Source organism: Dipteris shenzhenensis, chromosome 17 (assembly GCF_047967505.1).
Source record: "Dipteris shenzhenensis isolate YYH24624 ecotype China chromosome 17, Dip_SZ_1.0, whole genome shotgun sequence".
Classification (NCBI taxonomy): domain Eukaryota; kingdom Viridiplantae; phylum Streptophyta; class Polypodiopsida; order Gleicheniales; family Dipteridaceae; genus Dipteris; species Dipteris shenzhenensis.
In genome coordinates, this window is record NC_141612.1 from 35,140,491 (window position 1) to 35,162,672 (window position 22,182).

General features: G+C 38.4%; 1 protein-coding gene across 1 annotated transcript in view; it reads left to right on the forward strand.

The window, feature by feature from the left end:
- Nucleotides 1-6,885, forward strand: part of LOC147892035 (uncharacterized) — a 52,102-nt gene extending 45,217 nt beyond the window's left edge. The window contains exon 7 of the mRNA XM_087388810.1: nucleotides 6,357-6,885. Within this exon, the coding sequence (XP_087244936.1) occupies nucleotides 6,357-6,438 (82 nt within the window). The 3' untranslated portion in view covers nucleotides 6,439-6,885. The remainder of the gene's footprint in view (nucleotides 1-6,356) is intronic.
- Nucleotides 6,886-22,182: the final 15,297 nt, after the last annotated feature.

Consider the following 22,182-nt stretch of genomic DNA (forward strand, 5'->3'; position numbering starts at 1 on the left):
AATTTATCCCAAGCATCCTTTGTTGTCTTGCAAGACCGGATGTGTGGAATAATGATTCTCTTGCATGATAAAGCAATGCATGAATGTGCATTTGCATCTCTTGCATCCCATCTTGACTGTTCTTGAGTTGGAAGAGCAGCAGCAGGAGTGCTAGAGGAAGAGGCATCAAGAGTAGTACCCCCTGCAGAAGGACCAGCAGTAGAGGCAACCACTGTAGCATTGGCTGGCCTCAGATCAGCCCCAAAAACAATATTCCACAATGCTTTGCAACAAGAATATGTTTCATGAGATAAGACCACATCGGATAGTTGGTGCCATCCAACTTATCATCTTCACGAAGAACTGCAAATAAATCTTGATTGTTCCCAGCCATAGCAAATGTGATACCCTGAGAAAGACTTGAAAACCCAAAAGCCTCAAGGCTATCACTACAAAAAGCTGGCTGTCCAAAAATGACAGCAGATATCTGCAATTTTTTAACCCAAATCAAGGGCAAATGCAGATCTGATCCAAATGTGACTGTGGCAGGCAATGTTCACTGCAAAAACAGCAAATATGGCAAAAACCCCAAATTTAATGAGGGCAAATAGGCCAAAAAGAGGGCAAATGTAGAAAAGCCCCAAATTTTGTTGAGATTTTGCAAACGTGAGACAATGTATTGTAATCTGACGCAATGTCCTGCAAAAGTGACTGAATGTCCTGCAATCTGACCCAATGTACTGCAAACAAACAAGAAATTGCAGACCAAATCCCAAAGAAAATAGCCTCAAGGCTTGCAACTGCAAAATTAGGACTGCTGTCCACAAATTGTTTGCAAAAGTGCACCAAATCTTGGAGCAAGTACAATGCAAGTACAACGTACAGCGCGGGTACTGAAGTGATGTACAGAACAGTACGGATATCAGCACGTAATTCAATGTACGGTTGTACAGATGCAGGTACTACGTAGTACAGTGTACGAAAGCACAGTACGGGCATGTATGGTGATTGTACGGAATACATGTACGGAGAGCAGTACATTATCTTGTACGAGCATATTTGTAGTGCAGGTACGGATCTGTACAATTGCTCAAGTACGTAGCTGTACGGTGTACGAAATGCAGGTACCAAACTGTACAGAGTACGACTGTACGTGTACGATGTACGGCGATGCAGATTCGAATCTGTACGACACTAACACTATAAGTGTCTTTATTTATGCCTACAAGGCACATACCATGGCCTATAGGGCATCACTAGAACCACCAGAGGATGGCCTACAAATTCTGCTCAACTCCTTCTTGTGCAGCCGCCTCTAGCTGTCTCTTCCTCTTAGCACATTTCTGCCTCTAGCTGCCTCCTTCCTTCAGCTGTTTGCTTCCATTTCTGCCTGTCTACAACCTCCACAGCCTGCTGCCTCTATTCCCCTCTTCCTTTCGCCTTCATTTGGGTCAAATGCAGGTTGTACAGATGCAGGTACTACGTAGTACAGTGTACGAAAGCACAGTACGGGCATGTATGGTGATTGTACGGAATACATGTACGGAGAGCAGTACATTATCTTGTACGAGCATATTTGTAGTGCAGGTACGGATCTGTACAATTGCTCAAGTACGTAGCTGTACGGTGTACGAAATGCAGGTACCAAACTGTACAGAGTACGACTGTACGTGTACGATGTACGGCGATGCAGATTCGAATCTGTACGACACTAACACTATAAGTGTCTTTATTTATGCCTACAAGGCACATACCATGGCCTATAGGGCATCACTAGAACCACCAGAGGATGGCCTACAAATTCTGCTCAACTCCTTCTTGTGCAGCCGCCTCTAGCTGTCTCTTCCTCTTAGCACATTTCTGCCTCTAGCTGCCTCCTTCCTTCAGCTGTTTGCTTCCATTTCTGCCTGTCTACAACCTCCACAGCCTGCTGCCTCTATTCCCCTCTTCCTTTCGCCTTCATTTGGGTCATTTCGGAGCACTAGGCAGCCTATTACTTGCTGGTCGGCACCCTGTTCTACAAGCGCCTCCACGTGTGGTTCCCGAAGGAAGTTTTGAAGTATCTCATCGCCAAATCTAGGGTTTCTGAGCTGCTGCTGCATAGCCGCCTTCAACAGAGATATTTCGGAGCTGTTTCTGGCCTTCCAGCACACCTACAGCAGCCGTTTTTTACTGTGGTGTCCTGCTACAGCATTTCGGAACTGTTCTAGGAAGCTGCCCTATACATTTCGGACTTGCTGTTGTGCTTTGGAACACCTACTCACCTGCTGCAACACTTCTGACAGCTAGATTGACCTCAACGGCTCCTATTCTGGTTCAGTTCGACATTTCAAATCATTATCTTGCTGTGTTTTCATTAGGGTTTGCATTTTGGAGCCTCCAAGGTCATCAACCAGCTGCTGCTGGAAACGTTTATCCATGCATTTCTTCAACCGCCTCGCATTTGTGAAGGCTGCCGATCCATTGCAGAGCCCTAGACCAGCCCCTCTATTTGCTGGCTATTCATTTCAGCTTGCTGGCTCTTCATTTGCTGCTGCAAAATTTGTTACCTCAGTTTGCTACTATGGAGCCTTGTTCTCTAACTACTTCATCATCTTGACCTCACTACTTCAACCAAGGAGACACTGGACAAGCTTGAGAATATTTACGCCACATCTACTGGACCTGTGCAGCAAGCTTTATTTGCCAAATTGCATGATCTATCCCTCTCTAGGGTGGTAGATGATGATCAGTGATGCTATGCGTTTTTGTGTTGTGGTCAATAAAGGTTCTCAGCCTTGAGTTGACCCTCTAAAATGAATGTATTTGGAGTCAATAAGAGGTACTCTACCTTGGCTTGTTTCCCAAAAATGAATGTATTTTCTTTTACTTTGGTATGATGGTATCGACCACCCAGTTCAGAGTAAGGGGGATGACGAGTGATGGTTTGCCCTTGCCGATCGCAAGCTGACTGAGAAGTCACTATCACACGGGAGGTGTTGGATAGTTGGACTTGCTCTTTGTAGTATTGCAGTAAAGGGGGCATCTATCCACTCCTTACGTGTTGGGTCTGACACTCTTTGCTCTGAAGGGGGGTGTTGGAGATATCATAGCCAAAGAGTGTGGGAGATGTGATGTGTTGGTGTGAGGAGATCTAGTACTAGTTCTTGTGTGAGTGCCACGTGTCACTATGAGACTTATACCATATGCACTTGGTGCAAGTGTGTGAGTGTGTAGCCTATAAGGCTTGTACTTGACTTCTCTCATTTAGTGAATGAAAGCCTTTGTGGATTCTACATTTGTCTACCATTTCTTCACGGACTATCTCTCTCTCACCTCACACCATGTTTCTAACAATTACAGGATAGAGTTGGTATCGGGAGCTGCTCCTATTTCCAAAGTATATTATCGTTTAAGTAAAATGGAAGAGGAGGAGGTAGGGCGACTGTTGTCAAAGTATCCTAGAAAAAGGTTGATTTGGTCGCGTGGTTTTCCTTGAGCTGTCCTAGTTCTTTTAGTGAAAAAGAAAGATGGGTCTATGCAAGTGTGCATATATTATTGTGTCCTTAATAAGGTGAGAGTAAAAATTAAGTATCCAATGCCTTGCGAGGGTACATCATCAATATGGATCTTTACTAGATAGTAACTAGAACGTAAGTTAATCTTACTATGATACTTAGCTCCTTGCAATTGATCAAGACTGATTTTAGAATTCGTAAAGGTCATTACGAGTTTAGAGTAATGATTGTGCTCCTACAACGTCAATGAGTCTAATGCACAATATGCCTAGACCATATCTAGGCAGATTTGTAGTTCTCTTTTTGAATGATACACTCATCTAAGACAAAGCAAGAGCATTTGGTGCATTTGAAGCTAGTCTTGACTCGTCAAGATGCTCAAGCAACACAAGTTGCATGCCAAACAAATCTAAGTGTGACTTCGTTTGTACCGAAGTCAGATACCTAGATGATATCATCTCTAAGAAGAGATACATATGGATCCATAGAAAGTGAAAGCTACTTTAGAGTAGCCTAGTCCTCCTACTCTAGAAGTGCTACGAATACCTTGGTCTTTCAGGTTTTTACCAAAGGTTGTCAAGGTTTATGCTAAGATTACAGTCTTTACTTTTGTATCTCAGCTTATAAATTAGATAATTATTACTGCCCCAGTCTTGAGAGTAATTGATCCTAATGGACCTTTCATTTTTGAAGCTCATGCTAGTAGAGGTGTGGGTGCCATGTTGATGTAGGATGGCCGACCAATCGCGAGCTCATGAAAATATGAGAGAACTCTATGCTATTTTCCATGCTCTGAAATCATTGAGGCATGATTTGTATGGCGCTAAGGTTGAGATTCTCTTTGACCAAGAGAGTATCAAGTGGTTTTGCAATCAGCCCAAGTTGAAAGGGACTAGGTGGGCTGAATTGATGCAAGAATTTGATGCTCAATTGAGATATCGTAAAGGAGAGTATAATGTGGTAGCCAATGCATTAAGCTGGAAGCCCATGATAATGATATCCTCAAGTCCTTAAAGGGTAAATGTAAATATGATGAACTTTACTTCAGTATTTGGAAAGTTGCTAGTCAAAGGGATCCCATGGAGGTTTCATGTGTTGATGATAACCGTCCTATACTTCAACATTGATAGTTGGTGTTGAAGAACCAAGCACCAAAATTTGGTGAGAGCAGTAACACTTTTAAGATGAACTAATTATGAAGCACCTGTAGTGGGTGCAGAGCTCGAACAGAAGTTAAAATTTTACATTATAGTAGATGGTTATTATTCTATAAGAGTAGAAATTGTATTCTGGATCATGAAGTCACTAGGTGCCAACTTCTATGTGATTGTCATGATAGTTTAAGTGCAAAGCATTTAAGAATTCGAAAGACTTTTGAGGCAGTTTTTATGGCCTGGTATCAGTAAGGATGTCCAAGGCTATTTTGTTAAGTGTAAGAAGTGCCAGTAAAGAAGGTAGAACTAGGCAGTTTGTTGCATTTAGTAGAGGTCCCATCTTGTAAGTGAAATTATTTCTATGACTTTATTGTTGATCAGCCGACAATACATAGAACTCATGACTTGGTGTGGTTTATAGTTGATAGATTGACGGCTCATTTTATTCCAACTAGGAGAATATGAATATCCCGAGTTGGTAAAGTGTGGTGTGCACCTTATCTATGACTCTTGTATGTATATAAGGCCTTGCACAAGGCTCAGCTCCTCCCTCCACTTATTATAAGGCATAACTACAGGCTAATACTATCATAATGTGGCCTTTCTAACATATATTGATCAGTGCTTGCCCATCTCAATAAACCACATAGTTTCCTGCTTTGCGTGCTTCCTTTACTATTTCTTTGTATGAGCTGGATCAGAGTGAGCTTCTCAGATATCCAAATCGTTACACCCCTAAGCTTATATGTTTGGTAGGAGGACTTAGTTCTTGTTGCCCTCCTTTTAAAGTAGACTTGTGTTTGTGTACTATTTTGACTGGTATTGCATATATCATTCTCATCCCATTCAACTTGTGGTACTTTCTTCTCAAGGCATATGATTTTGTCATCTATTTCTTACTCCTCATCATCGTGAAGGCATCCATCTTTCAATTCCCAATGTGTAATATCGTTCTATTATTCATCTAGATTTTTGCTCCTTCACTTTCGTGCAAAGATCAAATTTATTCACTTTGCTGTTTACATGAGCAATCATCTCTTGCTTTATTGATTTCACTTGAGAGGTGACCATTTCCTGCACTTTAGGTTGTGGTATTGGTGGAGATGCATTACGTTTGTGTAGTGCCTCATTGATGACTTCTTGCTTTCCATTGCCCTCCATATCATGGACTCTCCTTTCTAGAGCTGCAAGCCGGAGCTCGAGCTCTTGAACTTCAAGTTCTAGATAATAAATACGCTCTTGTGGATCTGAAATGGTCTTCATTCTTTGATATGTATTTGCGTTAAGAGCCAGGGCAAAAGGAGAGAGAGAGAGAGAGAGAGATGTATTAATGTCTTTGGGATGCCTCACGAGCCTATGAGACAAGGTGCAATAAGAAAAAATAACTCATACAAGCCACTATGGGCTGGGGTGAAGGGCTCACTAAGGCCCTTGCTGAGTGCTATACTAAAAAACTCAAAAACACAAAACTTAGAAACCTTGAGATGACAGGAGATGTGACCAAGTGTCATCTATGATCTTGGTGCCATGGTAGCTCTCCAGTGGGATGCAAAGATTTCATGTATGTCCCTTTGTCAGATCGTCTCGTGATGTGGTGATATATTACTTTCTTTTATGTATGTGTAACTTTTATTTTAAAGAATATGATACATTCTTGCATATATGTGAAACTTTTTCTCTAAAGAAGATGATAGGAAGTATGAAAGGCAATTGGTTTATTTTACAGGGTTACCCTAGCTGCAAGTATTAACTTGTACATTTGGATCCATTATGATTTTGACGATTTGACTACCAAAAAGAGCTCTTGAGCAATGAACATTGGCTTGTAAGTTGTGCTTCCTTTATTACATTGACGGTAAATTTGTTGTACCAAATAATTTTTTTTTTCGGATTAAAGTGCTTGCTCAAGGAAAAGTTGGTGAAGGAATGTTCTTATATATCATATGTTGACATACAATGAAAGCTATAGGCAAATATCTGTTAGACCCATGTTTTGAGCCTTAATAGGTGTTAGCCATAATCTCAGCTGCAAAGTCCTTGCGATACTACAAACCTAATTGAGGTGAAGGTTTGCTTATCACGCCTTATGCTTTTATGGCAAGTGTTGCACACACTTCTCATTTATGCCTATCACTCCTTTGTTTCATCTTGAACCTAAGTTGTGTACAATCCATCTTTTTATAGATGCCATATAAATGATGCTCATTATCTATATTCATGTAAAACAACCACACTCTTTCAGCCAAGTCAAAGCGTGATTTCACCCAACATTATTAGAGAAGAATTGTGGGGTTGCTAACAAAGTTTAAATATTTTATGTCTCGTTTACCCCAATTTGTTGGGATTTCCCCAAAAGGTGATAACGTATTGCATTTTAAGATCAAAGGAGCACATAACCCCTAAAAATTGGTTGGAATGCTTCCTTGAATAGGCATCAAAGCAAAAATTTAACGATTTTGCGTATGCATGTGATGCATTCTCTTCTCTGCTTTGTCTATTTTTTTTGTTTGTCTTTGTTATAGAGGTTGTTTTTAACACTACAGCAGGGGCTTATGGATAGTGTAACCAAAAAACGTGTTTGGAGGAGGCGAAATGCTTAGAAACGTTTCTAGGCGAAATGTTTCGCCGAAACGCTAGTGCATTGGACAAAACACCCTAGTACAGGTTGTCACCTGTGTCTTGACTCTTTTGAGAGTGCTCAATGTATGTGTATTTGAGAGCTCTTTTCAGAGAGAGAGAGGATGTGGAGATAATCATTTATGTTATATATATAATTCATATAAATTACATGTTTTGAACCCGTTTCTAGGTGGAACGCGTGGCAAAATCTAGAAACATTTCTTGTGACTATGCTTATGGAGACTTTGTAGTTTGTTGGAGTGCATCCTTGATAGGGCACAATTTTATTCTTTTTTTGCTTGCTCTTATTGTTTCTTGAATTTTTGTCAATCTTTTCATTTGTAAAGATAAAGAAAGACTAACAGAAATGAATGATGGGTTGGATTGCGTTTAAGGGATCTTAAGGATTGACTTGTAGACGATGGTCAATTTTGTAGGCCTCCAAGTAAAATGAATGGTGTCACCAAGGTTACATTTGGGGCCTAATTATTTTGGTTTGGTCATTTGGGTTTCCTTGAAGAGATTCTTACAAGGAAGGATAAGTACGATTGGAAATTTCAAAGAAACAGAAGTTGGTTGTTGCTTGAACGTCAAGACATGTAGAGGTCCTTAGGCCCAATAATTAGGGAAGACTAAGTAATGTAATGAAGCCCATGGTAGCTTGTCATCACCACCAAGGTCTAGCTCAAAGATTAGGATGCACTAGTAAGGGGTCTAGAGAGACGCTCTTTACATCTCTTATTATGCTTTAATATCATGCAACTAAACTTTGGTTCCCTTAAGAATCTAACACCATTGTAAGGACATCTAATCCAAAAGGAAATAAAGGTGGAGATGGCGTTTTGATGTTGATAAGCGGTGGCCCAATGAGTACCTAACATAGATGTTGCATTTGATGAGTCTTATGATAGGTAGCCTCAAAAACAACAAAAAATCAAAGATTGAGTCTTGATGTTGAAGAGAAAGATGGAGAACTTGAGGTCCAACAACCTAGATAGGATGACTTCAGTAAAGGTAAGTAGGTAGAAAAAGATCCACAAGTTGATAAGGGAAAGTAGGTGGTGGTTAAGAAGGAATCTCTCACTACTAGCCCCAAGAAAATACTTGCAAAATGGTACATGGACTTATTAACGAATTCTGCAAGAAACTCCAAAGACACCATTAGAAGGACCTTGAAGGTTTGAGAAAGTGAAGAACCTAAATGAAAGTTACTCAAGCCTTCCCAATGTAGCATTTATAGGTGAGAGATAATGTTCATCATTTGTGAGGGAGATGAAGATTGGCAAGCAAGATTTTCTCTCCTAAGGAAGCTGTCTAAAGCCACAAATGGTAGGATGCCATGAAAATCAAATGTGAGAGTTATGTGAGTTACCATAGTGTAATTAAACCATAGGCATAAAAATGGATATATAGATGTGATGTTTGTAAGAGTAGGGGGACAACCTACAACATTGAAGAATGCTTGAGTAGTTGAAATGAATTGAACACAACTTTGAAATATAAAGAAAATATTCACATATGACCTGTTGTTTCATTAGTGCTTTACCATTGGCTACTAATGTTTGTAGCTTTGATTTTTTCTATTGGGCCCATAACATGTTGATTTGTCCCTTTGCTTTTAATTGACCCTAGTACTTGTGAGTCTCCCATCCTTAGCACCACTTTGCACGTTTCAGGCTTGCCATATGAAGATATATCAAGAACTCTATAGAATTTAGCCTCGAACCCTAAATTATTATACATAGTTAACTATAGACATTTGCTCACTATAAACTCAAACAAGATTTAATATATGTGTGTCCCACAAAGGCATAATGTTGTCTAACCTTCCATCTATGCTATTGTTGTCCATACCTCCATTTCATGTCTACAATAAATGTGCATGTAGAGAAAACATACACTTGCATTACGTCCCCACCTTATGCACACACTCATGCACTCACATGTTTTGTTGGAATTTGGCTATGGAGGTCCTACCTTTCATGCTAAAGCCAATCAAAGGGTGTTGTTGATTACTCCTCGGGGCTTGAGTCTGTTGGGATGGTTATTTGATACTATCAGGAATATTACCTATTGTAGTCGTTATTTTTTCATCTCCAACTTCTAGCTAGAGTAGTTGTCCATGAACGTGGAGCAAAAATCCTCCCCCATTTGAAGGTGGGTTGACTAGCTTTCCTATTTATTGTAGGATGTTGTTGCTCTTTATGCTAACGTAGCATGTCAACTACTTCCTTGTTGTCTTTTTTGTATTGGGAATGGAGCTCTTCTTCTCCTTTAACAAAAGCAATATCTATTCATGGTGAAAGTCACTCACTCTTTTTAGCATCATAGGGAATTGTCTTTGCCATGAGCTCTAACAAGGGCTTTATTTCATTTGCCTTGCCTTCATCTCTCCCTCATCACTTATGTGGTCAAGTTCATATGTATGTTTGGCATCACCACCTTTTACATTTGTAGTCACCCTTGGAGTATCTTGCAAAGGTGTCAAGGAATTGGAGGCTAACTTGCACCCAAAAATTAGAAATTTAGGTGGAATTTAGTGGATTTTGCTTTCAAAACATGAGCTATATATTGCCTAGAATAGGGCTTTCTATCTCAAGTATCATGTGCCTTTTGATAGTTGTAGTGAACATCCCTTTATAGATTAGAAGTCATATTGAGTTTGATATTTGTATCCTTCTTGATGTTTTGTCTCTTTCTCCTTAAGAATCCTTTCCGTTTAGCCCTTTTGTGTTCGACGGTCTTTATTTGTGTTTCTTCTTCTAATCTAAGTTGAGCAAGCTTTTTGACGCTATTTTGACGAAGGATGTAGCCGTACTTGTTTCACTAGGTATTCTCAAAGGAGCTGAAATATATATTAGTTCTATAGTGAACTTGTCGTTGACTATGTCAAGACCCATATGTGACATTGAGAGAAGGATAAAGCATGAAATAACACATAAAGAACATGAATCCAAAGAAATATGTTTAGGTGCATCAAAGGTAGTAAGACTTGTGGTAATGATTGTTGTGGGTCGAAGGGAAACATGGCACCATATATTGGGAGTGATGTTTTGTAGTTGTTTTCATGAATGGTGTGATTTTTGCCCCTACATGCACTGTGTATGGTTGGAGTGCATTTGTAATTACCCTTGTATGGCACCATGTAAGGTGAACAACATTTATGAAGAATGCTCATAAGAAAGGAATAAGGCATTGCATCCAATCTATGTACCATATGTGATCATAAGATAAATGGAGATTGGGAGAGTATGTAGGAGACACAATGAGTAGTAGCAAAAACCTCAAAAATATGCTCACGCCTATATGGCACCTTGTAAGGGTGTGAGAAAGTGCTTGGTTTAAATGCTCAAAGATGCTCAAGGATTAACACCCTCAACATGATGACCGCATAAGAAATGGAATTGGAGATGATAATGCCTTGATGGAAGGCATGCACCAACAAATTTCCCAATATGAGGTTCCTCACCTCTCAAAATGTACTTTCCTCTTCTCAAGCTCTCAGAAAGTGTATTGGCTTCGAGAGATCGTGTTTCTCACTCCAAGGCTTTCATAATGTGTACCTTGTCAAACACAAGGAGCTTTAATATCCCATGTGAAAGTGAAGAGGAAAGAGGGAGAGATCCAAGGAGAAAGTACACTAGACAAGCGTACAATGCACATCTCTATTGCAAAATGAAGAGAAATACACTCTTATCAATAGACAGGGATTAGCATTAGGGATACATATACTCACACGGGAGATGTACCTTGGTGCATGATGGTCTCACCAAAGATGAGTTGAAACTATTAAAATGTTTGTACAAAATTTATGGTTGTAGCTCCTTCACAAAATAATCCTTTTAGACTAGCTTGCAAAGGTGGTAGATGTACCTTCATGCATGATGATCTCATTAAAGATGAGCTAAACATACTATAATTAGGTTAATTTCATACAACATTTTTCATTTCATCACTTCCACAAAAGGTCATCTTGGACATTCCTTTTGTCTTGCAAAGGTGGTAGAAACTCGCAAGTCAAAACAAGGAAAGTGAGTTCCATTGTTGTGCAATGGTTTTTAAAAAAATATGTCCTTGAATTAGTTGCAAGTTCAAAAAACAAAAGGACACAAAGGTGTGGCAAAAACCATTACTTGGGTGCTGTTGATCTTGAGAAGGGGACATACTCATGTATGATTTTCAACTAAGAAGGTGCATAAGGATGAAGAATCCTTTTATTGTAAGGGGAATCATATGGTCAATCTGTTGTGCTTCTAAGAATTTATCAATTGTATGCAAGGTCTTAAAATTACTACAAATATAACTCTTAAATTTGGGCTTTTGCTCGTGCTTAATTTTCTCAGAATGATATTGTGTAATGGTGTTATTAAATTGATAAAATTTTAAATAAAAAATGAAGTAGTTTTTAAGTTCTTGTTTGTGCAAAATGTTATCTACTTTATATGCAATAGTATTAGTATTCATTAAGTTCTCACTTGTGTGCAATGTTGCCTCCTTTACATGCAATAATGTCAGTATTATTAGAAAAGCATATTTGTTTAGTCACTTCATGCATAGAATCTTGAGGATAAAATATCAACATCATGTAAATACTTTATAGACATATCTTGAATAAATTTGCAAGTATAGTGCGGACTAGACTAAGGTATAGGTTAGCACATATCTAGGCACATGGGGATTGATCATATCCGGACAATGCGCCAATTACCAATAGCTACGTTGGGACAACTCAGGCATATTGGACTGATCATAGTCCTGTTTACGTTGCATATCAATTCCCACCACGCCTGCCATCATTCGTAGCACCTTAAAATTCCAAACTAAAAAAGCTAACAAAGTTCAAGCAGACACACCGATTCCCAATTGTTTCTTTGCAATGGCTCAAGCATACTCCAATGCCCCCCCATTATTTATAGCACCTTGCAAATCCATCCTTAACTTCCCAAGCTCATCACAACCACAACACATTTCCTTGATGTAGCTGGCATCCAAAGTACAAGTGGCAAAACCAATGAAGTCGACCAATTAACGATGTTTGGATTTCACGACATCTCAATTTGTATCTTTGCAGCAACAATACCGATGGGTACTTTGTGTGGTCTACTTACTAGTCTTGTACTTGATTTGTCATACAAAAGGATTTCTTAAAGTAGTATTCTTACTCTTAAATGAATCACAGATGAAGGCCTAGTCCTCAAAGTAAAGTATTCCACCAGATTACAATATTTATGCTTCCAGAATATGTTTTCTCCTTGTTAATCAAGTTGCTCTTCTTTGTATCTTTCATAGTCAATATCCCTTCTTTTGGCTTGTGCCTATTAGACCTCACTTAACCTTGCAACACCTATAATGGCAACTAGGAATGGATACCAACAATAAAGGAGAAGTTGATATTAAACAATCAAGTCACTCAATTTCTTTACAAAAAATTCATTACCTTTGTCACTAATCACAAACTTGTTGAAATTATAAGTCTTTTTCTTAAAATACAACTTAGTCTATGAAATATAACATTCATTCAAAAGTGCCATCACCTCTACAAAAAAAACATCATCTATTCCAATCCTCTTAGAGAATGTACTACATGTTTGATCTATCCGATCATTGGTATGCTCAAACAAGTGGATTTCAACTTTGACCTTATCAACAATTTTCTACTTTACAAGCATACACATGTCCGTGAGAAAGTTTTTATTATCCCTTGCTGTATTGTTCAAGTAGACATACAATGTTCTTGGAAGAGGACCTTCACATGATGCAATAATATGATGAATTATTGTGTGACAAATTTGGGTCATTGTGCATGTTAGTATAGTTGAAAAATACATTTCCTTGAAGTTTTTTCTTTTACATAAGGCATCTTAGAAGATGCACTTGCATAAATGTTTCCTCCTATACATCTTTTGAAACTCTTTTAATTTGTGGTACTTTGATGTCTTCTTTTGATCCATGTAATTGTAAATATCCCAAAAAAATTATTTGTTTTTTCATCTATAATATGCCAATTCTTGACCTTGTTGCTCCTTATGGTGATTAGAGCATGAATAGGGACCCTCAGTTGATTAGAGCATGATTGGTTTGAATTAATGGAAAAATGCATTTGAATCATAAAAGTTTCTCAAAATAATTTAAAGAAAGCACATGTACATATACAAAAATTGGTAAGTAGTTTCGTTGTAGTTTCAACCCTTGTTGTTGACTCTTAAGTTTTGCAATATACTACATATTTCCTCCCTTACTTTCTTTGTATTTTCACATTAGTGAGAAAGCCCTTTAGTGAATGATATAGCTAGTGAAACTCACAATATACTACATATTTCCTCCCTTACTTTCTTTGCATTTTTACATTATTGAGAAAGTCCTTCTGTGAATGGTTATAGCTAGTGAAATTTTCATCCCCTTTTGTCATCTCCTCATTCTACAATCCTCTTTGTACAATGTATAGATCTCAAACCTTGTGTAACTATCGATTAAGTGAAAATTTCTCATGGTGGTCCTACGTCCACGGCAAAGTAAGTTTCCATCCATGATATTTGTGTCAACATTGCATTCCTCAAGCTATGACTGTATTAAATCTAATTTGCAAGTTTGTGTACCCCCAACAAGATACCTTGCCTCCTTATTCTTTATAGTGGTAATTGCTACATTTAAGTAACAACCTTGTGGCTCACAATTCAAACTAAGGTATTGTGTCCTTAGGGATTGAAATTGCTCATCCCAACTGTTCCTTAACAATTTAAACACAACGTGATTATTTCCTTTAGCTGAGCCTTGGTTACAAGGAGTGCATTATCCTCTACCTAGGGCTAATGAATCTTTTATCAATATGCATTCTCTTCTTTCCCCAGTACTTTAACGAAGAAGATTTACTATATTTAGCTATAACATCTATTGGAAGAATGCATTTGGTTGTAGCATCAGACCTCGGAGAGGTGACACATTATGTACAAAGAAACAATCACATTTTACCACTTTCTATTCCCTAGGTGTGGAATTGAAATCTGCATTTGATATCTACTCGCAACTTCAAATTATGAGATACTTTGGTAGCACATCTAATTGAATCTTCACAAAAGCCTCAGGTTCATATCAGGACACTGAATTATGAGCCAATTTGGTAGCATGATTTAATTGTGTCTCCATTCATAGGAGGATACCGAACATCCCGAGGCATCCAATTTGGTTTATATAAAGAGACATAGTCCTCCTTACAACTACTCACAATCTGTTTTATATAAAGAGACATAGGCCTCCCTATACCTACTCTCAAGTCCATATAAAGACCCTAAAGGCTCTCTAGGGATGATGGGGTTTACATCATGAGATGACATCAAGAAAGATAAACCCTTTCAGTTTGAAGGATCATAGGTAGAGACTAAGATGGCTAAACCAGAGAAGAAATAGCTCCACCTCAATGCTCTACCATAATAAAATAAAGAAGTGATGGAGAATAACTACGTCCAAATGCAATGACAATATGCCTTTTATAGAGGAATGGCATTAGTGTGGCTTCACCCAACCCTAAGAAGGAATTAAAAAAATACAAATTAGAGCACAAATTGGACTGTGTGTCCTTTAAATAAATTACAACTACGACTACTTGATTTTAAACAAGAGAGCACAAGAGCACATAAGCACTGGCTTTTGCTTATGGGACGTGATTATGTTTAACAAAATAAAGAGAAGATAAATGAAGAAAAGAGACTAAGGAGGAATAAATGGCTCCTTTTTTAAAAAGAACACAAATTGTGCGTAGAGTCGTAAAATAGATTTTTTGATTGTATGTGGACTTGCAAAATAACTTCTTTTTTGGGGGGGTGATGTATGAGTCATAAGGACAGATTTTTGGCTCTATGTGAACTTGAAAAATGGATTTTTTGATTGTATATAAACTTGTAAAAATAGCTTTGCTTGGTAGCATGTGAATTTGCATTGCTAGTTTTCTTTTTGGGGTCTTTTTTGCTCCCGATTGTATATAAACTTGCAAAATAGCTTCTTTGGCAGTATACTAATTCTCAAAGTAGTCCCTTTTTCCTTTCTCATGTAACCAATTAATGAACTTATGAAATGTCTCCCTCAACTCCAACTATAGCAGCGCTTCAAGCAACACCTTCCACAATAGGTTCTTCTTCCTTTAAAGTTCTATGCTGTTTTATTTCCATCAATATTTTCAACTGGTGTGCAAGTAGTTAGAAAGCTCTCAAGTGTCAAATTAAACTCCCCACCAATTTGCAACAAACCAAAATTTCCACCAGAATTTGTTTTATGCAACCCACAAGTGTACACGATGCTCAAAGAAAGATTCGAACATCTAGAATAGCCCAATAGAATGTCCAATTGAAGCCACGATAATTTTTGAGCCAAGTACTTTACCAAAAATACAAGATTGGCCCACAGCATTAACTTGCATCTGTATAGTAATTAAGTAAAGAAATCAAGTACAGGTCTAGTAAGTAGAAAGATTCGAACATCTAGAATAGCCAAGGCAATAGAATGCCCAATTGAAGCCATGATAATTTCTTTGCCAGGTACTTTACCATCCGATATGTATATTCTTCAGCTCCTAGAAAATACATAGAAGATATTATCTCACATACCAACTATTTTTTATTATCTATAAAAGCAATTTCATAAAGAAATTACCAAAGGTAAAAGTTTGCCAGGGAACAATCATGCCTTCCTTCTTACTTAGCAAAAACATCATATGATTTTTTCTCTCTTTAATTTTCTCCAATTCAGTTCACTTTAGCAGAACACTTTATCGGAGCATACTATATGTATCACACAATAATAATTTTGCTACCTATAATTAAGCTAGAATTGGCATCTACTCAAGCAAGCTATGAGGATACAAGCCCTCTAAGTAATTGTATTTCTTATTTCATACATACCAGATGATATATGTCTTCTCATCCTTATCAATGCACATAATCATGCTTATTTAATCATAAAAAACTCTTAGCTCGCCTAGATTATCCTAGATCCTATATAGGCTATCATATTTTATTCTTCTTTTCATGATATTTTAATATGATCTATCACTCTTCCTCAGATTCAATTATTCTCTTCCGTCAGGGTCATTCTTTGCTTGGGTGTAGCCATTTTTTGTGAGGTTCAGGAACTTTTCTGTGTATAGGTATCTTGCATGACCCATAACTTATGCATTGCTCAACGGAATTCGGCAAACTTTGTCTTCAAGTTGTCATACACATTCCAAACTTGAACGTGAGAGCAAAAAATTATGGAATGAGGAGACCGTTAAAGTATTAGAAGTGCTATGCTGCATGTGAAGCATGCATCTTAAAGACTATAGGATATAGCAATTTATTGAAAAACATCAAAATTTTGTTCTATACATACATGCAACCAAGTAATCATTCAAAAGTACACTATGTGAACTTCTCCTTAAGCCAAGGACATGCCTAAATAAGATCATTATGCATGGGTTAACGGGGCTCCAATGTTGTGCTAAAGTGATGCATACCCATTTGAGGGCACACTCCATAACTTTTTTTTGATTTGTTGAAAACCAAAACGGATTGAGAATTTGGAATCCAAACTATTGGGACTAGTGCATGGTGGTCTTAAAACATTGATAGTTGCTGGTATTGGTATCTAGATTCACCCTAAAATGGAAGAAGTTGGAAAAGTGGAATTTATGCATGTGCAAATATATTTTAATAAATCCAACACTATTTACAATTTTGAATTGTTTCTTTTTCCATGTACTTGCTTGCTATATGGCTCATAAGCATGCCAAAGGTCATTGCAATAATACACAACATCAAACCCGATAGCGTGCCCTTTGTTCTATTTGTGTTTTGAAGCATTTTAGGCCGTATTGCACTTGTTTGGGATATCCAATTCTAATGATGTGTATCACCAGAGGGGGGAAAACCGGCGGCTGAAATTTTGCTACTCCCGCGAATTTTGAATTTTCACACCTCGCCCATCAAATCTTGGAAGATTAAGTACCTGCAACCTGCCCCTGCCCTGCAAACGCCCTGTAACCCGCACACACCTCGATGTGACCTTGCGCAGACTTTGGTTTGCCATTGTCTTCTTTCAGATAAGTTGTCCTCTATTCTTTACTTGCCTCACCAACTAGCTTCTCTGGGTCTATTCTAGACTGATCGTGGCCATGGCGTCAATGGCAATATGCAACTCACCATGGCTTGCAAGAGAAGCAAACAGAGGCTACGAGATAGGAAAGCTGAAAAGCCAAGTCAAGGCACAAGGAACAGAGTGTGGGTCGAGGAAAGCACCGGCACGGTATCAAATTGGCAACATAAGACACTTTTGCAACATCGCAAAGGGAGAGACAACGAGAAGAAAGAAGACTCCTTGCAGAGCACCAATAAGAAGCGGTTGCAGATGTATGCATTCGATCATTGCCATCAGAGCAAAGAACACGAGCCGTGGTGTCACGATTGGTGGGAGCATTTGAGGCAGCAACATCAAGCCATTCAAGTGATTACCAGTCTCGAGTCTTCACAAGCTTTAGCTTGCACCCTAAAGTTTGTAGAGTAACAACCCTACCAACACCTCGAGAGATGCACACCCAAGAGGCGATGCTCTCTAACCTAAGAAATGACCTACAAAAAGTAAAAGGGGTGCATAGCTTAGATCAATTAGCTGCAAAGAGGGCAACATTAGCTATGTTGGTGTCCCCTGAAACAAAGGAGAAATGGCTTGGGTGCACAATGTCAAAGATGTTGTCAAGCAGAGGAACCAACGTGGCTCTAGCAGTTGAACGTAGAGCAGAAGCAATGCACGATCATCCCCATCCGAGAAGTCTGTAGGCTTTAACAGAACACAAGAAAGGAAGAGACAGTCTAAGTGTGGAAGTCATTGCTACAATGATGACGTTTTGGCATGAAAATACGAGAGTTTCTCCAAATAAAAAGGACGTCTATAAGAAGCGGATGGGATGCAAGTGTTTGAGGAGCACATCATCCACATGCTAGATACAACGCAGGTCAGTGGTGCCTAAATGTTGTTTGTGATTGAGCTTTGGGATAGTTTACTTATTTCATTTCTTAAACCAGGCTTGTACTAAATGTGATTGTCCTAAACTAGCCCGGTGGTTGGAACATCATCATGCAACCGTAGGCTGGTTCAGCTCAATTGCCAGTTATGTGATTGTCTTGAACTAGCATGGTTGAATAGACATTAGTTGTTGTCTAGCCCAGTGGCATGGTTGAGCAAAAATTAACAGCAATATATTTCGTAATATATTGTTATTTTACTAAACTAGCCCGGTGGTTGGAACATCATGCAAGCGTGGCTGCTTCAGCTCAATCACCAGTTATATGATTGTCTTAAACCAGTGTGGTTGAACAGACATTAGTTATTGACTAGCCCGGTGGTTGAAATTATTGTGTTTCTTAGTACGTAAATTGGTTAAATTTAATTTCCTGCTATTTAGGTCATATACCATTGTTAAATTGTGAAATTCAGAAATGAAAAGGAAGATATTATTATTTTCTAATAGTGAGATTCAGAAATGAAAAGCAATATACTTGTTATTGTCTAATATGTGAAGTTGAGATCGTCAAGCTAAACCATCCCAGTGGTTGAAACCGTAACAGTGTCAACCACCATCCCGATGGATGAAATTATGACTGTCCTAAACATGTCCTAAACCAACCCACTAGTTGATTGTCCTAAACATGTCCTAAACCAGCCCGAGGGTTGATTCCTAAACTAGCGCAGTGGTTGAAAATTGTTTTGCATCATTATATACTTTAATTAGACTATGTTTTATATTCTTTTAGTAGTAGCAAAGAGGGTGCTTATTGTTATGTTGTTCCCGCATGTTGGGTCAGTAGATAGAGTTGTATCTCAAGTTTATGGATTCAAACATTTCAATTAGGTAGAGGAGCTTTGAGCATTGTAAGCCCTAGTGCGTCAGGAAACTCAAAGACAGGAATGTTTGTTGTTGCAAAACACACATAGACTTTGACCTGGCCCAGCAAGCTATGAATGACTTGATATCTGGTCGTGTTGGACCATTGATCCATGGGGATTGAATGCATTTGCGGCACATGCAAGCATTGTAGTTTAAAGCCGAAGAAGAAGACATTCAATGTCTATCCAAATGAAATGAGGGAAGACAACCATGTTGCTCTAAAATGGAGAAGATTTGAAAATGTCAATGTTGAAGGATTCGATAAAAAGAGATGGCTACTGTCATATAAGAGCACCCAGCCAAGGGAGCTTGTAGGTCACGTGATTCAGCCCATCCCAAAATATGTGCTTCACAATTTCATGGCCAACTGGCACGATAAGCAGTTTAGGACTTGCCTTGCCAATTTTCCCCGTGACACTATTGTATCTGTCATAGATTTTCTAGAAAACTATTCTTTTCAAGAACAAGATGAGATACAAAGTGCTCATTGGTATAACAAGCAAATAACAATTCTTGTTCATATCACGTACAATCATTTGCTTACCTATTTGTGCAGCATGCTTTTCTACTGCATTGGAAATGGTTGAAAAAGGAAAATCCCCATGCATAAAATATAAAACAACATTGGGTGTGGTCAGATGGTGCTGCCTCTATGAGAACATTGCAACTGTGAAGACATGGGAGCGAGTTCAAGTTTTACCTCTACGTTCAAATGGAGTGACAAACAATGGAGAGACAAACGACTCGCCATAGTTTAGGGAGAGTTTCGATGATCTCACTGACTGTCTAGAAGAGGGGGATAACTTTGCGTATATCCCAACAACCACCCCGCTAGTTTCCCATAACGAATCCACACATCCTACAAATCCATTCATCTTGTAATAATAGAAGCAAACCGCCACACTGGTGGCTATTAATATCCTAGTACAACCAACCACCACACTGGTGATAACTTATCCTGTATTACTACTTGATTGTGTCTACTAAGCTGACAAGAGAAATTGTCGACTATTGTCGAAGCAATAACATGCATATAGTGCATCTATTTATCCTTGTTTCATCTACATCTCTCGATTCTTGATTTAATCCTATTGCTTTCTTCTAAATTAAATAGTCCTGGTCTTTTGCTTAGAAGAGGGACATCCCTATTGCGATTTTCATACGACTTCCATTCTTGAAATTGCATGATGCTACTAATTCTTCAAATATCATTGATTCTATAAGAATACGAATCTTTTATGTCCTTATTTCCTAAGATTAAGTCATCTCTGGTCGTGGCTTTTCCTCTTCCTATCCAAAGATTGCTTCTATCAATTCATCGACAATAGGCATTGAAAAGAAATAACCATAAATTTCTTACCTCAAGTTAGAATATAGTGATCCAACCACTCAAAAGAGTCGATGCATACTATTTGAACAAGCTACCATGGGCTGTTTTCATCAATATGCAATTGTAGCATTGATTGTCGAAGCATCTTTGATAGTTTTTGTATACGAACTTAAAACCTAGCGATCAAGTAGTCGAAATGATCAAGAATAACTTTTCGAGAACAATTGCATCATCATATTGGAGAAAATGATGTTGCTTGCCTCCCACTATTAGGCTAGAGCGGCTACGCTTTAATACCACTGTTACGAAAATTAAAATTAGACATGCTTACAAATTCATGATTTACCAAAGCCACGGAAATCAAGAACAAGGAAAGAAGAGGACGATGCCACATGGGGTCCAATCTGCCCCCTCAAGATGGTGGCTCTTACTTCCCATCTAGAGTATTTATACTTGTAATTCCAAAAAGCAAAAAGCCAATAATAGTACATCCAAAAGTATCCCTTGTCCACAATTAGAGGGATTGCGCAACATGGCTCTGTGAGCTTAAAATATCACAAGGCTTAATATGCCCTCATCCACAATCAATAAAATAAATTAGCCCACGGCTTAATATTCATTACATTACAATATGGCCCATGGCCTTTGGCAATCATTCGATACTTCGATCAATCCAAATCACCTTCACCATCTCCGTTCCTCATTATCCAACTCATCATCTGTACTCAAGCCACCAACTATGTTAGTTGTTACAGTCAATTGATGAATCATCACACCAACTAATCCTAACACAATTGCACGCTTGATATACAGACATCAAAATACACACCTTGCAACCAATTGCAATAGCACCAGTAACACTAGCGACATTAGTATTAACATGGAATTGTCCACAATTCTAACCATCTAGCTTGGCAAAACACAAGTACTTAGGCATCCCCAACTTAATCCCACAAAGCATCCACTAGGACCAACCCCCACTGCGTCTTGTGCGCTCGTATGGAATACTTTGCCATAGTCACACTTGATAAAATAAAATAATTTCCATAGCAAGAAATAAAAAAAATACAGTTTTGTAAGTAAATGCGTTGCTAAAAGATCCGAGAAAATGTGTGCTTTGCAGCTATCAAGGATTCGTGAATGACAATTTCAAGTTGAGATCCTTTTGCTAGAAGAACTGTGGACCCTTTGTCTATATTCTTACCCAATCTTACATGCCTTGGAAAGGCTAACACACATTGTATAAGCCAAGGATCATTTCTTATCTTTTGGAGCTCTTTAGGAAAGAGCAAATGATCATGATCTTATTGTCTATAGCAATGTGAGCTTGTTTGAGATAAGGGAGAGACAATCTACAACAAAGCTACTTCATGGGTTCAACCGTATAACTTGACGTAAAGGTAGGTAAGGGGGCTGGTACTATGGTGGGCTAACTTTTTAATCCATGGCAAAAATGGCCTACATGAATTTGAAATTCAAATTCCAAGGTATTGTGGTCATCAGGTAGTAATAGGGAGCTAATTTTTATTTTTAAACTTCGCGAAAAATTTGTAGAACATAGAAAAATATGAGAGCCAATGCTTAGGGCAAGTGAGGGCCAGTACTAAGGCACTGCTCATCCAAAAAATGGTGAAAGGAGAGCTTGACACATCATCTTTTTCTATGAGGAGTACTGGGTGGCACCTGCCTTCC